The 22,495-nt window shown below is 52.1% G+C and overlaps 1 protein-coding gene across 1 annotated transcript; it reads left to right on the top strand.

The window, feature by feature from the left end:
* The first annotated feature begins 107 nt into the window (after nucleotides 1–107).
* Fam3b (FAM3 metabolism regulating signaling molecule B) lies at nucleotides 108–22,083 on the top strand. The gene is made up of 9 exons (XM_048345882.1): nucleotides 108–159; nucleotides 3,498–3,641; nucleotides 13,083–13,206; nucleotides 13,933–13,942; nucleotides 16,809–16,857; nucleotides 18,254–18,304; nucleotides 18,800–18,887; nucleotides 20,281–20,413; nucleotides 21,971–22,083. Exons 1-9 carry the CDS (start codon nucleotides 141–143, stop codon nucleotides 22,058–22,060), a joined length of 708 nt encoding a protein of 235 aa, XP_048201839.1. The 5' UTR covers nucleotides 108–140; the 3' UTR covers nucleotides 22,061–22,083.
* Nucleotides 22,084–22,495: the final 412 nt, after the last annotated feature.

The raw sequence follows: 22,495 nt of genomic DNA, 5'->3' as shown, positions 1-22,495 counted from the left end.
TGGGTCATTCTGCTTTTGAGTACCTGGCCCGCCCACACCTGCCTATCCCAAGGGCGGGTCCCCATGCGGAATATAGTCATCTAGGGACCCAGAGCTGCTACCAGGAGCCAAGCCAGGCAGAAGGGAAATGCACCTGCAAGATGCGTCCAGTGGCGACCGGTGAGTGTGACCCAACCTGGCCATCTTCGGGGTTGGGGGGGGGGTGAGAAGGGGCCAGAGCACAGGCGTATTCTGCCCACTCCCTCCTGCCCACCACACTGACCTGAGGTCGGGGTCATCAGGGAATGTGAGAGGAAGGGCTTCTGAGCAAACCGGGCTAGGCTCCTGAGCACTGTCCTGTTTGGGTGGAGGTGCGAGGGAGTTGGGGGGGGGGTGGGTATGACGTGTTGGAGGGCAGGGAATAGGAGGGATGGGCAGCGATGGACCGTGCCGGCCTTCCCAGGGCGAGTCTGCCTGCCGGGTGGGCCGCCTTGAAGTCCTGCCGGCCAGGACTGGGGGCCACGTCGCAAGCTGCCTGGGAATGGAACTGGGAATGGAACTGTGACGGGGAAAGGAAGCCACTTTGTTCCCTTTTGGAGAGAAAGCATGGAGGGATGGAGAGGCCTCGGGAGGTACAAGTGGGGACCAGTGAGCACAGGGAGCCGCCCCTCCCCCTCCCCCCAGTGAGAGTCCCCTAGTGTCCTTCTATAAGACAGTTTGGGTTTTCCAAATGACTTGATCTTGTTAGGAGAGTTGGGAAAATAGCGAAGAAGGAACGAACCCCGTCTTCAGTGTCCACTCACCCCTGGGAGCCCGTGTCCTTGCTGTGCCGGCCCAGGCTCTCGCTGGAGTATGGGGAAGCCGGCTCCTCCCAGAGCCACAGCAGCAGCCCTGCCACGTCCTGTGCAAACAGAAGGAAGGGTCAGAAAGACACTCCTGCAGTGCGCTTAAAAGCTATTCATGGAGGAAGGTGAACTTTGCTGACTGGTGTGACTTATTGGGCAAATGGGTGTAAATATCTGTACAAGGTCAATATTCTCTCTCCTTGTGAGGTCATAGTCCTCATAGTCTGTGTGGTTTGCACCCAGATGCAGATCACCTCAGAAGGAGTCCCTGTAATCGGGTGACACACAAACTTCCAAGACTTTCCTAAGGGCGCTGACTTTTATTATAGATATTTTGGAAGAATTCAATCTTTTTATTTTTGGCAGTACTGAGTTTTGAATTCAGGGCCTTGCACGTTGCTGAATAAGCACTCTACTACTTACACCATGCTTCCAGCTCTTTTGGCTTCAGTTTATTTTTCATATAGCAGCTTAGAACCCCTTCCCAGTTGCCATCCAACCTTAGTGAGCTCCTCCTACCTCCACTGTCTGTGTAGCAGGGATTACACGGGTGTGCCCCTGCACTCAGCCCTCATTACTTCCAGGCTGTCTATGTCAAATGCTGGTTATGTACAGAAAATGCTGGTGTGATCAGGTTCCCTCTCTGACCTACAACCTTTTCATACACAGACGTCATGAATCATTCATGCACTGTGAGGTCCTTTTATATAACACACCATAATAATAGCAGGGCTGTATTTATCTGGGCGTGTATGAGTGTGATAGAAGTCCTCTCCCAACCCAGAAGTCAGATTTGTGCCACTGTTGATTTTGTGAGCTAATGATTTGTACGTGACCTTGTCCTGGGCACTTGATTCCCGTGCCTAGTTCGTTCCAGCTGGTCATGGTCAAGCTGCTTGAAGGATGAAGTAGTTGGGCTGGAGCCATCCCTCTACCTGGGGGCTACTGATGGATGCTGTACCCTTCAGCCGGGGACAGTGCAAGTGCATACCCGCTGTGGAGCTCTGGCGGTAGTCTCTATCCTTTCTGCACAGGGCCAGGAAGGCAGTGGCCTGGAGGCCAGCCAAGCCCTGAAGTGTGTGTAGCCTTCCGCTTCAGCCCTGGTCTCCCCCATGAGAGGCGCGGTGTCACTGGTGACTCGAATACACGTTGGCAAGCACCAGGAACAAACAGCTTCTCTGTGCTCGCTCAGGTTGGAGGAAATTCACTAAGAACTGGGGGGGTGGGAGATGGTCCTGCGAGTCCTGTTTATGTGGGCCCTGGGCTAGCAGTTGGTCTGGAGGTGGCTTCCTTTTGGGCTCTTCAGTGACCAGCCCAGCACCGCCCAAGCCCAATGAACTGGACGGTGGGAATGGGCTAGTGTGCGCATGCGCACGGCCACCTGCATGCAGACACACTGAAGGAGGGTCTCTCGAGTACCGAGGCTGTGACAGCCTCCCTGGGCTGGGAGCGCAGGCTCCTCATGCATCTCCTGGGCAGCACGTGTGTCACAGACACTTCCAGGATTCTTGTAGACACTTGTGTCTTCCTCGGAGCTCTGAGAAATGTGCAGACGGCCGCTCCCTGCCTCCTCACAAAGCGGCCCTTCCTGTGCAGATGCGTGGCTCTCGGTGCACTCGCCACTTCATCCCTGTCACACCCACCATTTGCCCTGTCCTGTGTCTCCTCACTAAAGCAGCTGACGGCTAACCCCCCCCCCCCAGGGTGACACCACGCTCTTTTGCATCTCCCATCAAACTGTATCCCAATCATGGCTCAGGATCTCCAGTGGAGCACGGAGTCTAGAAGAGTCTCAATGTTGTCAGGTTTACCAGTTTTCTTCACATTGGCCCCTTGGGTAAAATTGTCCAGCAGTCACCTGACACACCAGGAAATGGAGAACTATTGGTGTCTGCTGTCTAGCCACTGTCTGGCAAACAGGTTTTTCTAGAACAGTGTACTCATTTCTGATGGGGGCTCTGGATGGGAAGTAAAAGACTCCACAAGTGTGAGGTTGCCTGCTTTTCTACCTGAGCAGGTGGAGTTCCTGCAACTTCCTCAGGTTCCCTTCTCCTTGCTCTCTTTCCCTTCTCCCTTCCTCTTCTCACTCTGCCCTTGTTGTGAGTCCTTGGTGCCTCTGCGGACACCTCCCTGTGGTAGAACAGATGCAGAGCTTGCAGCATTGTGGTCTGCAGTTGTGATCCTTGCTTATACCCTCTGGCCCCAAAAGCCAGTCACAACATGGTGATGCAGAGAGAATGGACCATGACTCCATCCTGGGAGGTCTGCGTCTCATTCTAGGAGCAAATTCACAAAGAGAACAAACAGTGCCAGTCTTTTCAGGCCTGCCTGCAGTGGGTGTGTTCAGAACATGCTCAGTGAATCCCTGATGTTAGCACCGAGGAAGCGCCGAGACCCAGGGCAGCAGTGAGCAGCCACCGATCCTTACCTGTGCTGTCTGCTTCTGGTTATTTCCCACACCCAGCCCTGCGGGGTGGGGACTGCGTTGCTGGGAGCTGACTCCCAGCAAGGACGCCCTTTTGCCATCACTGGGTGGAGATGACAATGACAGGGGCAAAGAATGAGAGTGGTCCACAGAAGGGGGGGGAGGCTACGGAGGGGGGAGACAGAGGGTGAGGATGGCCTACCCCGCACAGCCCAGACATCCACAGTGTCGGTTTCCTCCGTCTCTAGGCGCATTGAAGGCGATGTTCTTCATCTTTGCCTCCATGTGCGCCTGGTACTCGGGGTACCTGCTCGCAGAGCTCATTCCTGCCATGACGCTGTCCAGTGCCGTCTATAGCCTCCGGAGCGTCGGCGAGAGGCCCATCCTCAAGGGTGAGTGGCGAGGTGAGGATGGAAAAGCGGCTCCGCCAGTGTCCTCCCGTGCAGGCCCCGTGGCAGCTCGAGGCTCGTGCCACTGCACGTGCCCGCGGGTGGCCCCGCCCTCCGCCCTCAGGTGGCTCAGCTGTGACCTGAGCCTGTGCGCTGGTTGCAGACTATCCTCTGTGGGCCGCAAGTCTCAGCTTCCTCCTGCATGAAACTCAGGGGGCCCAGATCCTGCACAAAAGCCGTTCTCAACTTTCCAGCGGACTGGCCATGTTCTCAGAAGCTGTTGCTCCTGGTCCTGGGGAGCAGACGTGACTTCATGTTGTGTTCTGTGGTGCTAACACGATTCCCACTGGGACACGGTGGCCTGAGTGACAGCCTCAGGCACATGGGCCTCTCTTTATAGGACTCAGCCCTGCCTGCAGCCTGGGCTCTGGTCTCAGTTCAGGCAGAGGCTGAGCAGACACAGCAAGTAGCCCAAGAGATAGGCCACCCAGTAGTTGACTGCAGTAAAGCAAGGGCCGAGTCGGGCACACTGCTGAGGGGTCCTGATAAGCTGGATTTAAAGCATCAGGTCCAGTCTATCTGAGCCACTGAAATAGAATTAGTTTGGCCTGGGCATCGTCTAAAGACATAAATGCAGAGTCCGCACATAAGGACAAGGCTGTCTCCTCATTGAGCCATTTTCTGATCCTGATTTTCTTTGCAATGCTCATATGTCACTGATCAACTGGCTTGCGTCCTTCTGCTGTGTCCAGGTAGGAATGAGGAGTGGTGAGATGTTTATCTACTGCTGATAATCCCAGGACCTCGGCAGTTAGTGAAACCCCGGGCTTCTGGCAGCAGCGGCAGCAGTGGGCGGAGCCTCTCAATGCGCAGCCGTGGGCAGCAGGGACCTTGGCCCTGTGGCCACCATCACGGCCTAGGATGTGGCCTTGGTCCTTGACAGCTCCCTAAAATTCCTCCGGGGACCAGGGGCTGGCATTGCTCGGCTCTGCGCTCTCTTGACAGCCTCCGTCTTCAGGCGCACTTCTCCGTCTCCTTACCTTCTCTCTGCTTCTGCCATCCCTCCTTGTCTCTGCCAATTCTGTTCCCATCACTTTTTCCCTGGCCACTATCACCACTGCCCCGGCCTCGGTGGCGGCTGCCTCTGCTGCTGTCAGTACCACCCCCCCCCCCGGGTGATGGCTGCCTCTGTGGCTAGGGACAGCTCTACACTGTCTCTGTAACTGTCCCCGCTCTGACACCTCTGCCTCTTTGTCTTTCTTTGTGCTGCCAGCTCAGCCTGCTCTATTCATAATCAAGAGCAAAAGTAGACAAGACACGATGATGAGAGAGAACTCCTCATTGGGTCTGTGTCACACAATCAGAGGGAGCTGGCTGGAAAAGGTAACAGCCTGCTTATTTAATTGGAAAAGGGGCGTGGCAAAGATAGCTGCCCAATCAGGACAAAATCCTTCATGCAAATGAAGGACTGCACCCATCCCAGCTGCATCATCATATCAAGGTCACCCAGGCTAGTGTGGGCAAGTAGCGTGATGTGAGCTGTTGAATCTGTCTGTCCTTCAGGATCTGAGTTGTGCTTTAGCAGCCAAGCAACTGATTGTCCTATGGCTTCCGCAAGGTGTCCATTCGTGTTCGAAGCAGCCTGGCTGACGTGAAGGCTGTCCAGGTGGTTGCTGGGCTGTGACCTCCCTCCAGGTACTTGGGATACCCAGGAAGGGTCTGACAGCTGTCAATTAGGGAAAAATCTAAAGGCTTATCATTAGTATAAACAGTGTTCTAACAGTGCACCAGGGAGAGATCAGTCCCTCCCCCAAGTCAAAGTTTCAGGAAAGTGAGTTATCGCAGCTGGACTTTCCTAGCCGTTTACTTACTCATCAGCACGTGCTTATCAGTAATCAGATTTATGGATAGGTCTTTGAGCTCTCCATTTCCTGATACTAGTTTTAATTAACTGTTCCCAGTTCAAGGGTGAAGGAGTTGTTGCAGAAGGAAATGACAATTGCATAACCTCTTTATTAATTCAGCACCCCCTAGTAGCCTGCCAGTGCTTCTGTTCTAAGGCTTCATCTTCGGGGGGACTTCTCTTTGAAGAACTGTTACGAGGGCCAGGGGCGTGTGGGGTTGATCCCTGCTCCGGGTAAATAGCACCTCTGATATACACAGGGTTCTTCATGGGTTCAAGTCCTCTTCAGCTGAGGGGCCTTTGTACCCTGTGTGTCCGGGCAGTGCTAGAACCTGGGAGCGTCTGTCTCTGGGAAGTGAGCCTGGGCAGCCATGGTGAGGACCTCCCAGAGGACTGCACCAATGCTGCAAAGCCCTGGGTCTGAGCTGGGTACGGGAAGCACAGGCTCGCAGGGGGCAAGGTTGTCCCCTCCGAGGGGCCATCTCTGTGCACTGAGTTTGCATCTGCAGGGGGTCTGCAAAGTTAGAAGAGGCCTGTTTTTAAAGACTAGGCTAGAGTAAGCACTGGTGGCTCATGCCTGTCGTTTTTATCTACTCAAAAGGATGAGATCTGACGATCTCAATTCAAAGCCCACTTCGGCAGACAAATCTGAGGGGCTCTTCGCTCCAACCGACCACCGAAAAGTCAGAAGTGGAGCTGTGGTTCAAGAAGTAGAACCAGAGCCTTGATCAAGAAATCCAAGTGAGGGCTGGGGATATGGCCTAGTGGCAAGAGTGCCTGCCTCGGATACACGAGGCCCTAGGTTCGATTCCCCAGCACCACATATACAGAAAACGGCCAGAAGCGGCACTGTGGCTCAAGTGGCAGAGTGCTAGCCTTGAGCAAAAAGAAGCCAGGGACAGTGCTCAGGCCCTGAGTCCAAGGCCCAGGACTGGCCAAAAAAAAAAAAAAAAAGAAATCCAAGTGAGAATACAAGGCCCTGAGTTCAAGCCCCAGTACCCCCGCATGCACATACACACAAAAGATAATAGAGAATCCATTCGTGATATTTTCAACTATGGTTGTTAGATGTATTTTCAGATGAATAGGTAATACATATCATTACTAAATTTAGAGAAGAAAAATACACTACAGTATTTTAAAAAACCTAGAGATACTAGGATGCACCATATTTCTTGGCCTTGGTCCTCTGAAGGTTAACAAAAATATTACGAGTATATATAGATAGATTTGGTGAGTACTGGGATTTGAACTCTTGCATTTGCAAGCTAGCTAATCTACCACTTAAGACATGCCTCCAACCCTTTTTATTCTGTGCCAGTCTTGGTTCTTGAACTCAGGGCCTGGACCTGTCCCTGAGCTGCTTCTTATTCAAGGCTAGTACTCTACCACTTGAGCCACAGTGCCACTTCTGGCTTTTTCTGACTAGTTTATTAGAGATAAGAGTCTCGTTGCTGGGCTCTGCCGGTGGCTCATACCTGTGATCCTATCTACTCAGGAGACTGAGATCTAAGGATGGCAGTTTGAAGCCAGCAGGGGCAGGAAAGTCTGTGAGACTCTTACTTCCAGAAAACCAGAAGTGGGGCTGTGACGCAAAGTGGTAGAGCACTCGCCTTGAGCAAAAAAAGCTCAGGGACAGCGCCCAGGCCCTGAGTGCAAGCTCCATAACCAACAAAACAAGAGTCTCATGGAATTTTGGGCCCTGGCTGGCTTTGAACTGCAATCCTCTGATCTCAGCCTCTAGGTAACTAGGATGACAGGCATGAGCCACCAGCGCCTGGCACCTCCATCCTGTTTTGGCTTTAGTCCTTAGAGTAGTTGAGATGACAGTACACTCCACTGCACCTGGTTTGTTGGTAAAGAGGGTCTTGCTAACAGTTTGTCAGGGCTTGCCTCCCAACCGCAGTCATACTGATCTCTGCCCCCCAGGGAGCTAGGATTACAGGCACGAGCCACCACACCTAGGCCAAATATATTACTTGAAAATTTAAGGGACATAATATACTGTTTAAATATATTTAACCTGTTTTCCAACTTTACAGATGACTTCCATATCCATAGAAAAATCCAGAAGGATATGATGTACCAAGAGTAAAATAAGGGTTTTTGAGAGTGAAAATAAGCACTAGGATTATTTTTTACTCCTTGTTTTCTCTTACTATTTCCCTTTCATTCCTAAGGAATCAAATCATATCTCATAATTCTTGTTGTAAAATGAGAATCAATAGGAAGTTAGGAGAAATTGACCCGAGTTTTCATGGGATGAGCATAGAAGGTGTTGATGCTCAGTTCCTTGGCCCTTGGTTGCTTTTGCTTTGTGTTTGGGGATTAAGCTAGAACATCATGCACATTCAGCGCATGCTCTGCCTCTGGGCGGCACCCCAGCCCCTCCCCTGGCTCCTTTCATGGGGCAGGCAGGCAGGCAGGCAGGGATTCTTTTCTCGAGCTTGGGCACACACCTATGCTGCAAGGCTCCAGCTGTTCTTTCTTCGCTCATTCACTATTCCACCAGTACTGTGTAGGTGCTAGGATATGGAGAACAGAAAACAAAATCCCTGCTGTTGTGGAGAAATTTTAAAGAAGGAAAAGCAATTACAGGCTAGTGGAGAGGGGTTTGAGCTAACACAATACAAGAAAGTGAGATCAGTCAGAGCAGTGTAGGGCTGGGCAGGGCAGGGCTGGGCTGGAGCAGGAGATGGGAGAGGCAGGAGGCTAGGACCAAGCGAGACTGAAGGAGGGGTCACACAGGGTCCTGCTCTGGAAGCATTCTGGGATCTCAGAGTTTCCTTGGGGACGGAGGCCTGTGCTCCCCGCCAAGCCGGGCTACAGCCAGCATGGCCAGCACTGCCAGGGCGGTTCTCAGCACCTGCGTCTGCAGCAGCTTCTTCCGGTACCACTGGCGTCCGCCCTAATGTACCACAGTGTAACCTCAGAGTGAAAATCCCACCTCCTCACGGTACAGCTGGATGCTCTGATCCACACAGACATGGTGGAAAGGCCAAGAGAGTTCACGTCCATCACCTCGGGTATTCTGATGTATGAGAACCCTTCGTCTAGGTTGGACAGAAGGGATGAGAGGGCTCTTTATCTGTTCCTGGCCTTCATTCCTTGCATTGAATCCAGTGTCGCCCGTAGCCTTTTCCTACCCAGGCTTTACTGTGTTAAAGAAAATTCCTTCTGGGGGCTGGGGATATGGCCTAGTGGCAAGAGTGCCTGCCTCGGATACACAATGCCCTGGGTTCGATTCCCCAGCAGCACATATACAGAAAACGGCCAGAAGCGGCGCTGTGGCTCAAGTGGCAGAGTGCTAGCCTTGAGCGGGAAGAAGCCAGGGACAGTGCTCAGGCCCTGAGTCCAAGGCCCACGACTGGCCAAATAAATAAATAAATAAATAAATAAGAAAATTCCTTCTGTATATAATCAGCTGATCATTCCAGATTTTTAGTGTTGTTTTGTGCTGGTCCAAGGGCTTGGACTCGGGGCCTGGGTGCTGCCCCTAACCTGTTTTGCTCAAGGCTTGAGCCATAGCTCCACTTCTGACATTTTTGGTCATTAGAGATAAGAGTCTCACGGACTTTCCTGCCCGGGATGGCTTCAGACGAGGATCCTCAAATCTCAGACCCCTGAGTAGCTAATAATGTTAGAGATGTGAATCACTGGGCGCTCTGCTTGACTTGAATTCATTGACCCATCCTGCACCCCCTGCCCCCAGACAGATTCTACTCCATCATTGTTAACTACCCTCACGCTTTGCTGCAGTTAGTTTATGGGGATTTTGATGAGCATTTGTACATCTGTGTTGATTGGAGGTGTTGGCCTGTAGTTTTAGTTCAGTGTAGAGCCATGGCCTGGCTCTGGTGTCAGGGTAACAATGCTGGCCACCTGTAAAGAGCTGGGAAGTATTTTTCTTATCCAGTTTGTTGGAAGAGTTTAGAAAGGATTGATTTAGTACACCTTTGAATGTTTGGAAGAATCGAGCAATGAAGCCATCTGGTCCTAAGCTTTTTTTATTCTATGGGAAACATTATTGGCTCTGTTTCCTTGGTGGTTATCTGTCTACTTTCATATTCTTTTTCTGTGTCTTCCATGATTTAGGCCTGGCAGGTTGTATTTCTAGGAAGTTCTGGAGTTTGTCTACATCAACCAGTTTATTGTCCATAAGAGACACCTGTGGTGTCATCTGTTGTAGCTTCTCCTCCATTTCTGATTTTTCTCCTTTTTCTCTTAGCCTAATTGCTGTCAATTTTGTCTCCCCTGTCCCACTTTTTTAAAGAGAAGAATTTGTGGTTTCATTGACTTTTCCTGTTATTCTTCTGGTTTCTGTTTTATTAAGTTGTGCTCTAATCTTTCTTATCCCCTTCCTTCCCCTGCCCTTGGGCTTGGTTTCTTCTTTCTCTAATTCCTTGAGGTGTAACATCAGTCTTTGAGACTTTTTCTCGTTATTTTTCCCATAGGCATTTATTACTATGAATGTCCCTCTTAGAATTGCTTTTGCTATACCCTGTACATTTTGCTATCCTGGACTCTTGTTTTCTTTATCTTGTAATAGTTTTTTTAATTGTTTTAGGTTTTTGTTGATTTTTTTAGGTGTATGGCAGTCCCGCTGTCCCTGAGCTCTTTTTGCTCAAGACTAGCACTGCAACTTGAGTCACAGCTCCACTGCTGGCTTTTTGATAGTTCGTTGGCTAGAGAGGCTCACAGACTTTCCTACCCAGGCAGACCTCAAACTGCAATCCCCAGATTTTAGCCTCCTGAGCAGTCAGTATTATAGTCATGAGCCACCAGCACCTGGCTTATTTTTTAATTTCTCCTTGGACCCACTGGCTGCTCAGCAGCATTATTGTTTAGTCTCTACATACTTGTAAACTTTGAGAAATCATTCCTATGATTGACTTCTAGTTTCAATACATTGAGGGTCAAGAAACACACGTTTCGGTTTTTGTACATTTGTTAGTCATCTTTTGGCTGCTCAACATAGCTTTACTGTGGAGAGCCTCCCGTGTGTGAGCGTGTGTGCTCTGCTTGTGTCAAGTGTGAGCCCTAACACCAGTTCACGTGGACCAAAGTGTAGGTCAAGGATGCTCTGGTCCACTCAGGTTCATTTTGTAGAAATGCAGTCAGCCGTGCAGGACAGTGAAGAAGGGGGGGCTTCGGGGGCGGGGGGTGGGGGGAGCAATTAAGCCATGGAGACTTTTCCCTCAGGAGTGGAATTGGCGCCTCCACACATTTCTCCCTTCCCACCACATGAGGTCAGCCACAAGGCAGCACGTAGAAGGAATGGCTTCCCCAGGCCCCACATCTGCTGCCGCCTTCACCTTGGATGACCTCTAGGGCATAAGAAACCGTTTGGCTCACAAATTAAGGTGTTGTAGCTGGGTGCTAGTAGCTCACACCTGGAATCTCAGCTACTGAGGACACTGAGGTCTGAGGATCACAGTTCAAAGCCAGCCTCATGAGAAAGCCCTGGAGAGACTTGTATCTTCAACTAACCACCAAAAAGCTAGAAGTAGAGCTGCGTCTCAAGCGGGTAGAGCACTAGTCTCGGGGACAGTGCCCAGGCCCTGTATTCAAGCCTTAGAGTGGAACAACAACAAAAACAAATTACGAATTAAGACAATTTTCCCTGTTCCTGTCTCCGTTTTCTATCTGTCCACTGTGGCAGGTGTCCTCTTGAAGTCGCGTTCTTGCTTTGCATTCCGTCTTCCCACAGCACCCTCCATATTTGCTGTGTGTGTGTTAGGTGTTTCCACGTGCGGTAAGTGTATACTCACAGCGCCGCACCTCCTCCATGAGTTGACCCCTGCACGTGGTTTGAATGCCATGCTTCCTTGGGCAGTCTGATCTGAAGTCTGTGGGATCTGATGCGGGTGCAGCTCCCCTTGCAGCCCCAAGGGCCACCATGCCAGCTGTCCCCCATCGCCCTCTCTCCAGGCCATTTGCACAGCAGTCTTTTTCCACGTCCTCATTTCCCCTCCACCTGTGCTCTTTCAGGGGCGATGACTCTCTTATCAGCAGAGTATCGTTGGGTCATTTTTGTTTTTACAGTATATTCAGCTATTCAATGTCTTTTAAACTAGAGAATTTAATCTGTTTACACTTAGAGTAATGTGTGTGTGTGCACGCGTGCACGCGCAGGTGTGCGTGTGCCTGTGCTGCCTGTATTAGGGCTTGAACTCAAAGCTCATGCTCTCAATTGGCTTTTGTGCTCAAGGCTGGTGTTCTACCCCTGGAGCCACGCCTCCAGTTCTGACTGTCTCCTGGTTAATCGGAGCTAAGTGTCTTATGCTTTATTTCCATCTGGACTGGATCTGGACTGAGATCCTGAGTAGCTAGGATTGCAGGTGTGAGCCCCCAGCTTAAAATAACCCTGGTAAGTAGAGACCTACTACTATACTAGCCAATTAACAATTTTTTTCTGATATAATTTTTTTCTGATTGTTTTGTGTCTTTCTATCTTGCTCTCTTCCTTTGTAATTAGATCTTTTTTCTCCTCCTCCTCCTCTTCTATCTGTTCCTCTTTGTCCTTCTTAGGGCTCCAGTGCGTGAACTTCACTGCTTGCTTACTTGGCTGGTATTCTACCACCTTATCCGTGCCTCCAGCTCTACTTCCTGATGGTTTAGACATAGCATTGCAAGGAGTTTTCTTCCCAGGCTGTCCTTGAACTGAGGTTCTCTGGATTTTATTCGCATTCTCCGCTGGGCACCTGGGATTTAAATCTGAGCCAAGTGCCAGCCTGCAGTCCTACTCTGTGACCCGCAGGAGAGACACCTGAGGCGGTGGTGCAGGGTGTGGCTGGTGCTGGAGCCCCCCCTCCCCCCCCCCCCCCGGGCTGGCTGCCTTCTCACCTCTCAGCTTCAGGCCAGCCTGAACCCATCTCCAGGGACGGCCCACACTAACACCGTCGCATCCCAAGCAGAAAATCTCAGTTCCTCTGGCTGGTCAGATGTGTGTGTGTGCTGGATGTGCGTGGGGGGTAGAGTGTGTGTATGTGTGTGGTATTATGCATGTTGTGTATGCCGTATATGTGGCGTGTATGCGTGTGCTGTGTAGCGTGGTATCTGGTGTGTGTATGTGGCACGGGGTCCATCTGAGTCTGTGTGTTATATTGGATGTAATTGTTGCCCTGTTGGTGCAGTGTGTGTGTGTGTGTGTGTGTGTGAGTGTGTGTGTGTGTATGTGTGTGTTCAGGGCCATATCAAGGCAGAAGCTGTGTCTCTCTACCCAGGCCTGCCTCTGTCGCCTCTCCCCTCCAGACTCCTGGATCTGTCTGTTACTGTACTGCACATGTGGGGGGCCCCCAAGAATGTCAGCCTTGATCGGCAGCCATGAGCAGTGGTCCCCACTCCGCATCTGTCTGCATGTCTGTTCCCTCAGGACAGAAGCATCTTTGAGGGCCTTCCAGTGGTTCCACTGCAGCTGAAAGTGGTCTTCTGGGTGGCCCCTTCTCCACTGGGAGTTGGCACGGAGCTGGAATGGTCATACTTGGAGTCCGTCCACTAAGATGTTGCGATGCTAACTGTTAATCCTCTGTTCATTACAGCACCAGACCCCAAAAGGCAAAAGTGTGACCACTGGACCCCATGTCCCCCCAACTCCTATGCCTACCGCCTGCTCAGTGGCGGGGGCAGAGACAAGTATGCCAAGATCTGCTTTGAGGATGAGCTGTAAGTACCACATTCAGGAGGAGGGTGCTGCCTCCCCTTTGCCTCTGCCTCCTGCTCCCAGGAGGCTGCTCCGCAAGGGTGCCCGGATTCAGACCCTCAGACCCAGGCTGAGGAAGCCCCGCTGTGCTCCCCAGGAGAGGCCGCTGGTTCTCTCTGAGGCTATCTCTCTCTCTCTCTCTCTCTCTGAGGATTGTGTCTCTTGTCAAACTCAGTTTCGCTTGACCACAGCTTGTATTTTGCTCTTTCCTGGTAATGGAAAGTGTCAAGGAACGTCAGTGTCACCCAGCCACGGTGTCACCTGACTGTTGCGTCCAGTTTTGCCCGTGGCCCCCACCGACATGGGTTAAAGCAGGGGCACTGGGTCTGTCATCACTCCTCTCTCTCTTCTCCTTCTTGGACTTAATTTTCGAACATACAGTACATTTGCAGGGTTCAGAATTAACAATGCACATCACAAAACACACTCAGATATCTTCTGTACAGCTTCCAGTTGTTTCCCCTGTGTCCATCTCCACTTGTTTTTGTTTTGTTTTTGCCAGCCCTACGGCTTGAATTCAGGGCCTGGGCTGTCCCTGAGCCTTTTTGTGCACAAGGCACGCTCTCTACCGCTTGAGCCACTGTGTCTCTTCCAGCTTTCTCTGAGTGGTTTGTTGGCGATAAGAGCCTTACAGATTTTCCTGCCCAGGCTGGCCCAGGGTCCTCGGATCTCAGCCTCCTGGTGGCTAGGATATTAGGCGTGGGCCACCAGCTCTTGGCTTTCATTTGTTTTCCTTCGTTTCTTCTTCTTCCTTTTTGGCAGTACTAGGACTTGAACTGAGAGCCTCACGTTTTCTCAGCTTGCTTTCTTGCTCAATAGGCACACTGCTACTTTAGCTACACCTCCAGCCCAGCATTTTTCCAGTTACTTCTGAGGTAGAGTCTCACACTTTTCTGCCCAGTATGCCCTTGCAACTATGATCTTCCATACCTTAGCCTCCTTAGTAGGCAGGATTACGATGTAAGCTGCCAGTATCTGACAATTTTTCTTAGTTTCTGATTGATCTTGTCAGTGATTTCTTTGTAATGGAAGAATAAGCTTCTTATGCAAAATTAGTATATACCTATATATGTATTTTATGCACATTACATAGGCATGTATATGTGAGTATATATGAATATGAGCATGTGAATGTGTTTATGTACCTACCCTTTTTTACAGATAAGGTAGGAAACTCTATTTTATGGGTACATAGATAGCATGGCCCTCCCATAGTCTGTTTATTCCACTACTTTTACACTGGTGTGCATTTTTAGTGTACAGAATTTTTTAATATTACACATAATGCTAGGGCAAATAACCTTATAAGTAGGTAGTGTTTTTTAATTAATTATACACATGTGTAGCCTCTATCCTGATTAAGCAATAGATGATATGGCGAGGCAGTCACTCTTGCCACTAGGCCATATTCCCAGCCCCAATGGATGATATTGCTCAGCCCTCTGTGTACCTTTTGCAAGCCAGCTCTCTCTTTCCTTCCTCCCCAGGAAGAGCACTCTGGTGTCTCCTGCGGTGGGTACTCCCTTGCTTTGCCTGATGGCTTTACTGCCTGACCTTCGTGCACACCCCTTTGCTCAATTTTATGTATTTGAGCTTTGGATAATGTAGTCATAAACCATATACCCTATCATATCTGATCTTTCTAGCTCCAAATGGCGTTTGTGAGATCTCTCCTTGTTATCGAGTGTGACTTTTTTAATGGGTTTGCACTTTGGTGTAATACTGCGTGGCTTCAATACACAGTAATTTGTTTTTCCATTCTACTGTGGAGTGACAGCTGAAACATCCACCGTTGTTTTGGAATACCTCTGCTTTTGTCTCTTGGTGCACATGTACATATGTTTCTGTTCAGTGTTGGCTTGGGTGGGATGGAAGGACCCCACATCCAGCCTCAAATTCGCTCATTCTCTAGAAGGAGCCATAGGACTCGGTAACAGGTTACGTGAACAGATAGGGTTTAGGACTGCAACAGACACAGAGCAGGACTGGCCTACAAGTATGAGATCTCGAGTTCAAAATCTCAGCAATACTATATATCTTTTTCAGATAATACAAAAGTAAAAAAATGTAAAAGACATATGGAAAAGGTACAGCCACTTCTTGCAGTTCATATTTCTCTGAAATATCTGTGTTGCTCCTTTATTCCTGAAAGATGATGGTTGTGGGGGCTGTAGTGTCTTTCACTGAATTTGGGGTGCTATTCCATCCTACAGTGACTCCCATTGTTTCTTTTACGAAGTCAGCTAACCATAATTGTCTGCCTTTTTTTTTTCTTTTCTCTTCTTTTCTTGGCCGCTTAGTTGAATTAAAACCAAGTTGAAATCCACATAAGTATTAGTTTGTGCCTGGCTTGCTCTCACTTTAAGAACTCAGCCCTCTGGGAACCTAGCCCAAGAAAACCAACGGGATTTAGCGGGATGTTCACGCTGGCTTTGCCTTTGTCCCCTGCCTCTCACAGCTTTTGCAGTGCTCAGCGCCTCCTCTCCCACCTTCCTGCCACCACAAACAACTCTTTGAGGACACACATGGGGTGAAAGGCCAGGCACACGCCAGAGACTGAGTCTTTGCTGAGATGTTGCTGAGGAGCCTTTTCCACAGGCCTGAGGCTCCAGCTCACCTCCAGAGATCTCATTAAAGTGTGCCCTGTCTTGTCTGGTTTCTCTGTGGTAGTAGATCCAGATTCTCCATCTTTTCCATGGTCAGAAATGGAAACCTTTGCTTCTTTTCTCCAAGTTCTTATAGAAGTGTCTCTAAGGTTGTGAAGAGCACCAAACCTGGAAGGCACACAGGGGAGTTTGGGTCAGCATGTCCAAGAGCAGATTTGTCCGTGCAGATTCACTGCCACAAAGCGTGGGGAAAGAAGAGGCCTTGCAAATTCTCTTCTCCATAGTGATGCAGAGTGTACACACACACACACACACACACACACACAATTTGTGTGTGAGCTTTCCATCTCCAGGAAAGAGAGTCTTACTAGTGTTAGGGTATGATCCTCGTGGAATTGCCCTGTCACGTTCTATGATTTAAGGTAAAAGTTAAGTGATGAGACACAGTATCCACTCGCAGGGAATAACTGGGTTAGTAATTGGGTTAATAATTGGTGGTGGGGCAAAAGAATGTCCAAGAGTCAAGGGTCAAGCAAAGCTTCTGTGGGTTTCCTGAAAGGAGATGGGCTCAGTCGCAAGGCCTTCCACTGGCTCACTCTTCCCGCCTCTTACCTGTGGAACAGAGAAGTGGGTGCTCGGGAGCTGAGCTGAACAAACTTGCAAAGCTAAATAAACAAGAGTGAGTTTGTCTCCTTTGTGTCTAAACCACAACCTGGAATTTGCCCGGGAGACAGAGCCTGTAGTAAGCTGAGGTCTCTAGACGCGCGTGGAGGTCGGGGGTGAGGTCTGGGAGCTGCGGCCAGCGCACGGCTGGAAGGCGTCGGGGAGGAGAGGAGCCCGTGCCGCTGGCCCCGCTCAGCCAGGAGAGCACAGGAAGGCCGCTCCTTTGGAGGCTCGGCCCTCCTCGGGAGCAGCTCTGAGCTCCACGACTGATGCCCAGCTGTATTTCAGGGTTCTAGGCAGAAGTCTGGGAACGTGCGAGAGGAATAAACATTGCCATCATCAACTGTAAGTTAAATGCTTCCCCTTGAGCTTCCCCGAAGGTGGGAGAGAGTGACGGAGGGGTGGCACTGATCAAGATAAACTGATTTGTGGGACTGAAGACCATTTGTGCAACTACTTCATGATAATAAAAAATGATCATCGGAAAGAACTTCCCCTCGAAGCTCAGACACTGGGTTTTCCCACAAACCTTAGGTTCTCAAGATTTAAGCCTATAATCTAGTCTAGATCTGTATTTTAATACATCACAGACTATGTACTTGATTTTTTTTTTTCTTTGCCAGTCCTGGGCCTTGAACTCAGGGCCTGAGCACTGTCCCTGGCTCCTTTTTGCTCAGGCTAGCACTCTGCCACTTGAGCCACAGCGCCCCTTCTGGCCGTTTTCTATATATGTGGTGCTGGGGAATCGAACCTAGGGCCTCATGTATACAAGGCAGGCACTCTTGCCACTAGGCCTTATCCCCAGCCCTACTTGATTTTTTTTTTTTTGCCAGTCCTGGGGCTTGAACTCAGGGCCTGAGCACTGTCCCTGGCTTCTTTTTGCTAAGGCTAGCACTCTGCCACTTGACCCATAGCACCACTTCCAACTTTTTCAATGTATGTGGTGCTGAGGAATCGAACCCAGGGCTTCATGTATACAGGACGAGCACTTTACCACTAGACCATATTCCCAGCCCCTACTTGATTATTTTTAACCTGCCTAGCTTCACAAACTATTTGTGGCTCCAATGACAACCAAAAGTAACTAAAAACTAGAGTCTTTTGAGAACACACAGACAAGACAGGAGGCAGGCAGTGATGCCCAGATGAGCAGAGCGTGACACAAGCGGTGACCCAAGAGCCGCAGGAACCCCACGGAAGGAAGATTTGGCTTGCTTCTCCGTTCCCATTGCCTTTAAGGACTCCTGGCAAGAACCGGAGGGGTTTGGGAAATAGGGTCCCTGCAGTACCCCCAGGAAAGAGGTTCCTGAGGTATCCATGTAAAATGGGTTCCTTCTGGTGTCCCTAGAAAGAGGCTGCTTGCAGTGTCCCTACCAGTGAAATGACAGCATGAGCCAGTGACTGCAGGGCTGGAGGGTGAGGGGCAAAATACCCTGATTTAAAGTCCCCAAGGAAACAAAAGTAGGAGGTGGAACGGGCCGAGGCGGGGCCCTGGTGTTTGGGGCGGGGGGAGGGGGAACAAGGGGGTAGAGCAGGAGGAGAGGAAGGAGGAGGCGGGCTGGAAGGCGCGCTCTCGTGACCTGTGCAGGTGACAGGGATGTCGCCCTCTTCAGGCCGTGCGCAGACCCCGGTCACGTGTCCTGCGGAAACCCTGAAGCCGGACGTCACCCACGGAGGCGGGGGTCCCGGGGGGGCCTCCTGGCTTCATGAACTCGCTTTTCAAAAGTGTTTCCGCTTGCAGATGTGACGGGGAAGACGACAGCGGCACAGCATTTTGATATGTATGGCAGCGGTAAGAAACCTCTGTTCCTGCTGGAATGAAGATGAATTGTAAACATAATGTGGACTCGAGGAGCAACTGAAGAAACAGTTCCTGCGCCCGTGTGGGTGGGATCTAAGGCCTGGGGTGGGGTCTGCATTGCCGTCGGGAGGCTGCTTTCCACTCTGCGTGTCCCCCCCCCCCAGGAGCTGCCCCTGAGCCTCTCTGTGCTCACGCAAGCCCCCTGCCACTTGAGCCGGCAGGTGACAAGTTTGTCTCATCGGAGCTCTGGAGTCCGTGTCCCCAGATGGGGCTCCCTCTGTGTCTTGGAGCCAGAGCGCCCCCTGTCTGGGACTCCTGTTCACCCTGCCCTGAGCAGCCCTGCGAGTTGTCTGTGCCTTGCCGTTCCGTTCTCCACTGGCAGCGACCCGCTCTAGGAGGGAGGGGCTGGGGCGGCGGACGAGCCGGGGGCAGCGGGGAGCCCTGTTCACTAAGAGGACACTACACTAACTTGCCTCACTCCTGCAGATGGTTCTGGACCGATGATCGAGTTCATTCAGAGGGCAGCTCCCAAATCCCTGCTGCTCATGGTGACCCAGGATGATGGAAGCAGCCGGTGAGTGTGTGCAGCTGGCACGGGGGGGAGGGGGGTGAGCTCCGGTGAGTGTGTGCGCTGGCACGGGGGGATGAGCTCTGGTGAGTGTGTGCACTGGCACGGGGGGAGGGGGGGGTGAGCTCCGGTGAGTGTGTGCGCTGGCACGGGGTGGGTGAGCTCCGGTGAGTGTGTGCAGCTGGCACGGGGTGGGGGGGTGAGCTCCGGTGAGTGTGGGCGCTGGCACGGGGGGGGTGAGCTCTGGTGAGTGTGTGCGCTGGCACGGGGTGGGGGGGTGAGCTCCGGTGAGTGTGGGGCACTGGCACGGGGGGGGGTGAGCTCTGGTGAGTGTGTGCAGCTGGTGGGGGGGGTGAGCTCTGGTGAGTGTGTGTGGCTGGCACGGGGGGGGTGAGCTCTGGTGAGTGTGTGCGCTGGCACGGGGGGGGTGAGCTCCGGTGTGTGTGTGCGCTGGCACGGGGGGAGGGGGGTGAGCTCCGGTGAGTGTGTGCGCTGGCACGGGGGGAGGGGGGTGAGCTCCGGTGTGTGTGTGCGGCTGGCACGGGGTGGGGGGTGAGCTCCGGTGAGTGTGTGCGCTGGCACGGGGGGGGGGGTGAGCTCCGGTGAGTGTGGGCGCTGGCACGGGGGGGGTGAGCTCTGGTGAGTGTGTGCAGCTGGTGGGGGGGGTGAGCTCCGGTGAGTGTGTGCGGCTGGTGGGGGGGGGTGAGCTCCGGTGAGTGTGTGCGCTGGCACGGGGGGGGGGGTGAGCTCCGGTGAGTGTGTGCGGCTGGTGGGGGGGGGTGAGCTCCGGTGTGTGTGTGCACTGGCACGGGGGGGGGGGTGAGCTCCGGTGTGTGTGTGCGCTGGCACGGGGGGGGGGGTGAGCTCCGGTGAGTGTGTGCGCTGGCACGGGGGGGGGGGGGGGGGGCTGGGCGTGGGCCAGGACGGAGGAGTCGTGTGTCCTCTGGGGAACGGAGGCCCAAGGGAACAGAATGAAAGATTGTAACACAGGGACTGCTTCCAGAAACAAAACAAAACAAAACATGGATGCTCATGTGTGACGGACGGAACAGTCCTTCTAGAAATCCTCAGAACTCCGGAACAGTCCTTCTAGAACTCCTCAGAACTCCTTGACAGAGCGAAACAAGCCACACCTGGACCCAGGATAGGAAGAGGCCCAGTGCGGACTTGGAGAAGGAAGAGAGGAAATGGAGGGCGTTTCTCTGTAGAGGGAGCAAGGGAAGCAGGACAAACGTGTGTGTCTGCACGCGTGACCCCGTACACACACATGTATGGCCTCCTTCCCTCCCCCATGCACACGCACACACACACACACTCACTAGAAGGAATTGAGTGCCTGACACAGACCCCCATGTCTGGATTTGCAGCTACAGTCTCACACACTCCTTCCTTGCCCCAGACTCCAGGCCAAGGCTAAGGATGTTATTGAAGCCCTCGGGAGCAAGGAGATCAGGAACCTGCGCTTCCGGTCCAGCTGGGTGTTCCTTGCACCCATAGGCTTTGAGCTCCCTCCGGGGATTCAGCGGGAGAAGGTGAGTGGGCTTCCGCGTCCCTTCCCACCGGGCAGTGGCCGCGGGAAGTATGACGGTTTGCAGAGGTCTCAGGAGGTTGTGGCTCCGGTCCGCAAGCGCAGGCTCTGGAAGCCTGGGTCAGATCAGATCACCAGCAGGGCCTGGGGATGATCATGCCTGCCCTGCTCCACTTTGCAGGGAGGGGCTGTACCCTGCACCCTCCAGGGAAGGGCTACTTAAAGAACCAAGGAGGCAGACACCTGCCAATTCCAGGTCCACTCAGTCAGGTGGCTTCTGGTTTAGACTAGGACATTGGTCCCGATCCCCTCCCTGCTGTCCCGTGTGGTCACAGCGCCAGGAAGCCTGAAGTCCAGAGGTAGCACTCAACATCACCCATGTCCCGAGGTGTGTCACCAGTCCGGTGCCCAGCTCTCCTCCGCCTCGGGTGGGTGTGGACAGTGGGGGAGTCCAGGGAGTTTCCACGAAGAGCCAGCAAACACCCCCTTTGCTAGGGCAGTCCCATCTGGTCTGCACTGCTCACAGGTGTCCAGACTCAACGGTAAGTGATAATGGCCTTGGCCAGGGCTCGGGCGCCCTTTCCACCTGCTGTGTGGAGTGTGCCCACATGGCCACAGTCCTCTAGGATGCAAGAACGGCCAGCCTCCCAGGAGCCTGCGGTGACCGGATCATGTGGCCCCTGCTGCAGTTGTCATTCCTCAGCTGTTGTCCCCACCAGCAGGTCGTGCTAAGCGACAGAAGGCCAACACAGAAGTCTCCCTACTGTCTGTCTGATGAGTTCATTTGTATGAGATGTCCAGACCCAGAGAACAGAAAATAAGCTCATGGCTGTCTAGGGGGCGAGGGGGCCTAGACAGAGGCTGCTGGAAGGCATGAAGCTCCTCACCGAGGTGACAAAAACGGAGACATAGCAGGAGCTGGGGCTCTCATAAATACACTGAAACCCCAGAAAGTTGAACATCTCAAGTGGGTGAATTTCATAGTTTGTAAATTCGGTTGTCATTAAGCTGTCACACAGAATGAGGAATATAGAACTATAATGTCACAGTTAGGAGGGCATTGTTTTATTGAAGTCCCAGGTGGCCACCACTGAAGGTAGGAAGGACTCCGATATAAGCACCCTTGCTAAGCTAGGATCTCTGAAGCACTATGAAGAATACAAATCTATAGTCCTGTTCCCAGTGCAGATACTATACTGTTGTAGTGCTAGGCTGTGCAGCACAAAGCCAACTTCCACTTACCTTCAAATAGATCCCGATTGAATGGCATGTAGAACCCCGTTTATAGCTGCTCTAGCCACCTTGTGCCGTTAGCCTGCCGGGTGGAGTGGCCACTCTACTGAATAACGCTGGCTGTGGACCATCCCCGTCTGTGTGGGAAAGTCTAGACCTGCACGCCAGTATCCTTAGGAAACACGGCGACGCAAGCAGTGTCCACCACCCAGCCTGGTTTGGAGAAAAATCCCAATTTGGGAACTGGTTCTGTTGACTTGGCTTTGACTGAGTTAAATATGTGTCCGATAGCTTCATGAATAAGTGAAACCATTTTCTCTTTACACAGATCAACCACTCTGATGAACTGAAGAACAGATACTCCGGCTGGCCGGCAGAGGTCCAGATCGAAGGCTGCATACCGGAAGGACTAAGCTAAGCGAGTGTTCTGTGGTCCTCAATAAACCTGTTTTTGTATAGATGAATGGAGCTGGGGTGGCCAAGGGATCTTACCCCTGTGTATGGGGATGGATGGATACGTGCTAGGGACACACGCTGTCATTACCTGGGTATTTACCTAGTGCAGGTACCATAATCAGGTCAGAAACCATTGGGAACTATGGAAGGAAGGCAGCAGTGTAAGCTGGAGAGAAAGGGTGGTGGAAACCATTGTGCTCATCTGGGCACGCGGGCAGCATGGCGCTCAGGTTCCCTGGGGGCCCAGGGGCTCTGCCGAGACGACCAGGTAGGGGCGTCCAGTCTCCATTGAGCCGCCTCGGGGACTCACGGGACTCGCTGACTGGCACCCCCGGCCAGCCCACCTTGTGATCTCGAACTCTCTGGGCCGCAGGTTCATTCCTCCCTTTCACTCTGG

The sequence above is a fragment of the Perognathus longimembris genome, chromosome 5 (genome assembly GCF_023159225.1).
Source record: "Perognathus longimembris pacificus isolate PPM17 chromosome 5, ASM2315922v1, whole genome shotgun sequence".
Classification (NCBI taxonomy): Eukaryota; Metazoa; Chordata; class Mammalia; order Rodentia; family Heteromyidae; genus Perognathus; species Perognathus longimembris.
The sequence above is the reverse complement of the archived record's forward strand: the minus strand, read 5'-3'. Positions and strand labels throughout refer to the sequence as shown.

Coding starts and splice junctions, on each gene's coding strand:
- Fam3b (XM_048345882.1), top strand. Junction 18,888..20,280: donor CAGGATGATGGAAGCAGCCG/GTGAGTGTGTGC, acceptor TCCTTGCCCCAG/ACTCCAGGCCAAGGCTAAGG. Junction 20,414..21,970: donor CGGGGATTCAGCGGGAGAAG/GTGAGTGGGCTT, acceptor CTCTTTACACAG/ATCAACCACTCTGATGAACT.